This window comes from Charadrius vociferus, unplaced genomic scaffold (assembly GCF_000708025.1).
Source record: "Charadrius vociferus isolate BGI_N301 unplaced genomic scaffold, ASM70802v2 scaffold54, whole genome shotgun sequence".
Classification (NCBI taxonomy): domain Eukaryota; kingdom Metazoa; phylum Chordata; class Aves; order Charadriiformes; family Charadriidae; genus Charadrius; species Charadrius vociferus.
In genome coordinates, this window is record NW_009648350.1 from 4,356,123 (window position 1) to 4,357,095 (window position 973).

General features: G+C 65.6%; 1 protein-coding gene across 1 annotated transcript in view; it reads left to right on the forward strand.

Moving 5' to 3' along the window:
- DPH1 (diphthamide biosynthesis 1) overlaps positions 1-807 on the forward strand; it is a 23,947-nt gene extending 23,140 nt beyond the window's left edge. Inside the window, exons 13-14 of the mRNA XM_009885226.1 lie at positions 169-281; positions 601-807. Coding sequence (XP_009883528.1) covers positions 169-281; positions 601-807 — 320 coding nt within the window. The remainder of the gene's footprint in view (positions 1-168; positions 282-600) is intronic.
- The last annotated feature ends 166 nt before the right edge of the window (positions 808-973 follow it).

The window sequence follows — 973 nt, forward strand, 5'->3', positions numbered from 1 at the left end:
TGGAAGCTGACCCTGTCACGTCTGTCCTGCTGTCACCTGGGCTGTCACTGTGTGGCTGTCCTTGGCAGGGTGGCTCCGGCATAGCAGAGACCTTGCTCCCTACTGCTCTGCTTCCTTCCCAGGGGGCTGCTGCGGGGCTTCATTGCGGCTTGTTCTTCCCAAAATGCTCGTACCCATCTGTTGCCGCATGTTTCCTTTCCAGGTGGGTGCAGATAGCCTGTCCCCGGCTCTCCATCGACTGGGGAGAAGCCTTCAGCAAGCCACTGCTGACACCCTATGAGGTGAGCACGACCCTCCCGTCTTGGGGCGACCGGCCCTGGCGTGGGGTAACGTACCGGAGCCTCCCACAGAGCTGCAGTGCTGCGAGCTGCCGGGATGGGGGTGTCACTGCAGCCGGGCAGTGTCCCCTCCTCTGTGTCCGAGTGTGCCGCTGGGATTTCCGATCCCTTGTGAAACCAGTGGGATTCATGGTGCCTCGAGTTTCCGTCTGGCAGTGCCCTGCTCGCCACGCCACGCTGCCACGCTGGGACCTCTCCCAGCACCCCTGGCTCTCCTGCTGTGGGCACTGCTCAGGGGCTCCGCTCCTTGTCCCTTCCGCAGGCTGCGGTGGCTCTCCGGGACGTCGAGTGGCAGCAGCCGTACCCCATGGACTTCTATGCCAGCCAGTCCCTGGGGCCAGGGACGGTGAACCATGCCAGCGCGCAGCCCCCACGCCATGGCCGACCGGCCCAGGTGGGCAGCACGTCCCGGGGTGGTGGGGTGTCCCCGGGGCAGCGGGTCCCCATTCCGTCCCTTTGCTCTCGGTAGCCGTTTCGGGGTGGAGGGGATGAGGAGGCGGTGGGAGCATTGGTGCTGGTTGAGCTCCCGGTGCCGTACAGTACCGTGTGCCAAAAGCGCCACCCTGTGGCTTTGTTCCCGCTGAACGGTAACGGGGCCGGTGCCAGCCCGGCTTGGGGGGGTGACATGAGACTCC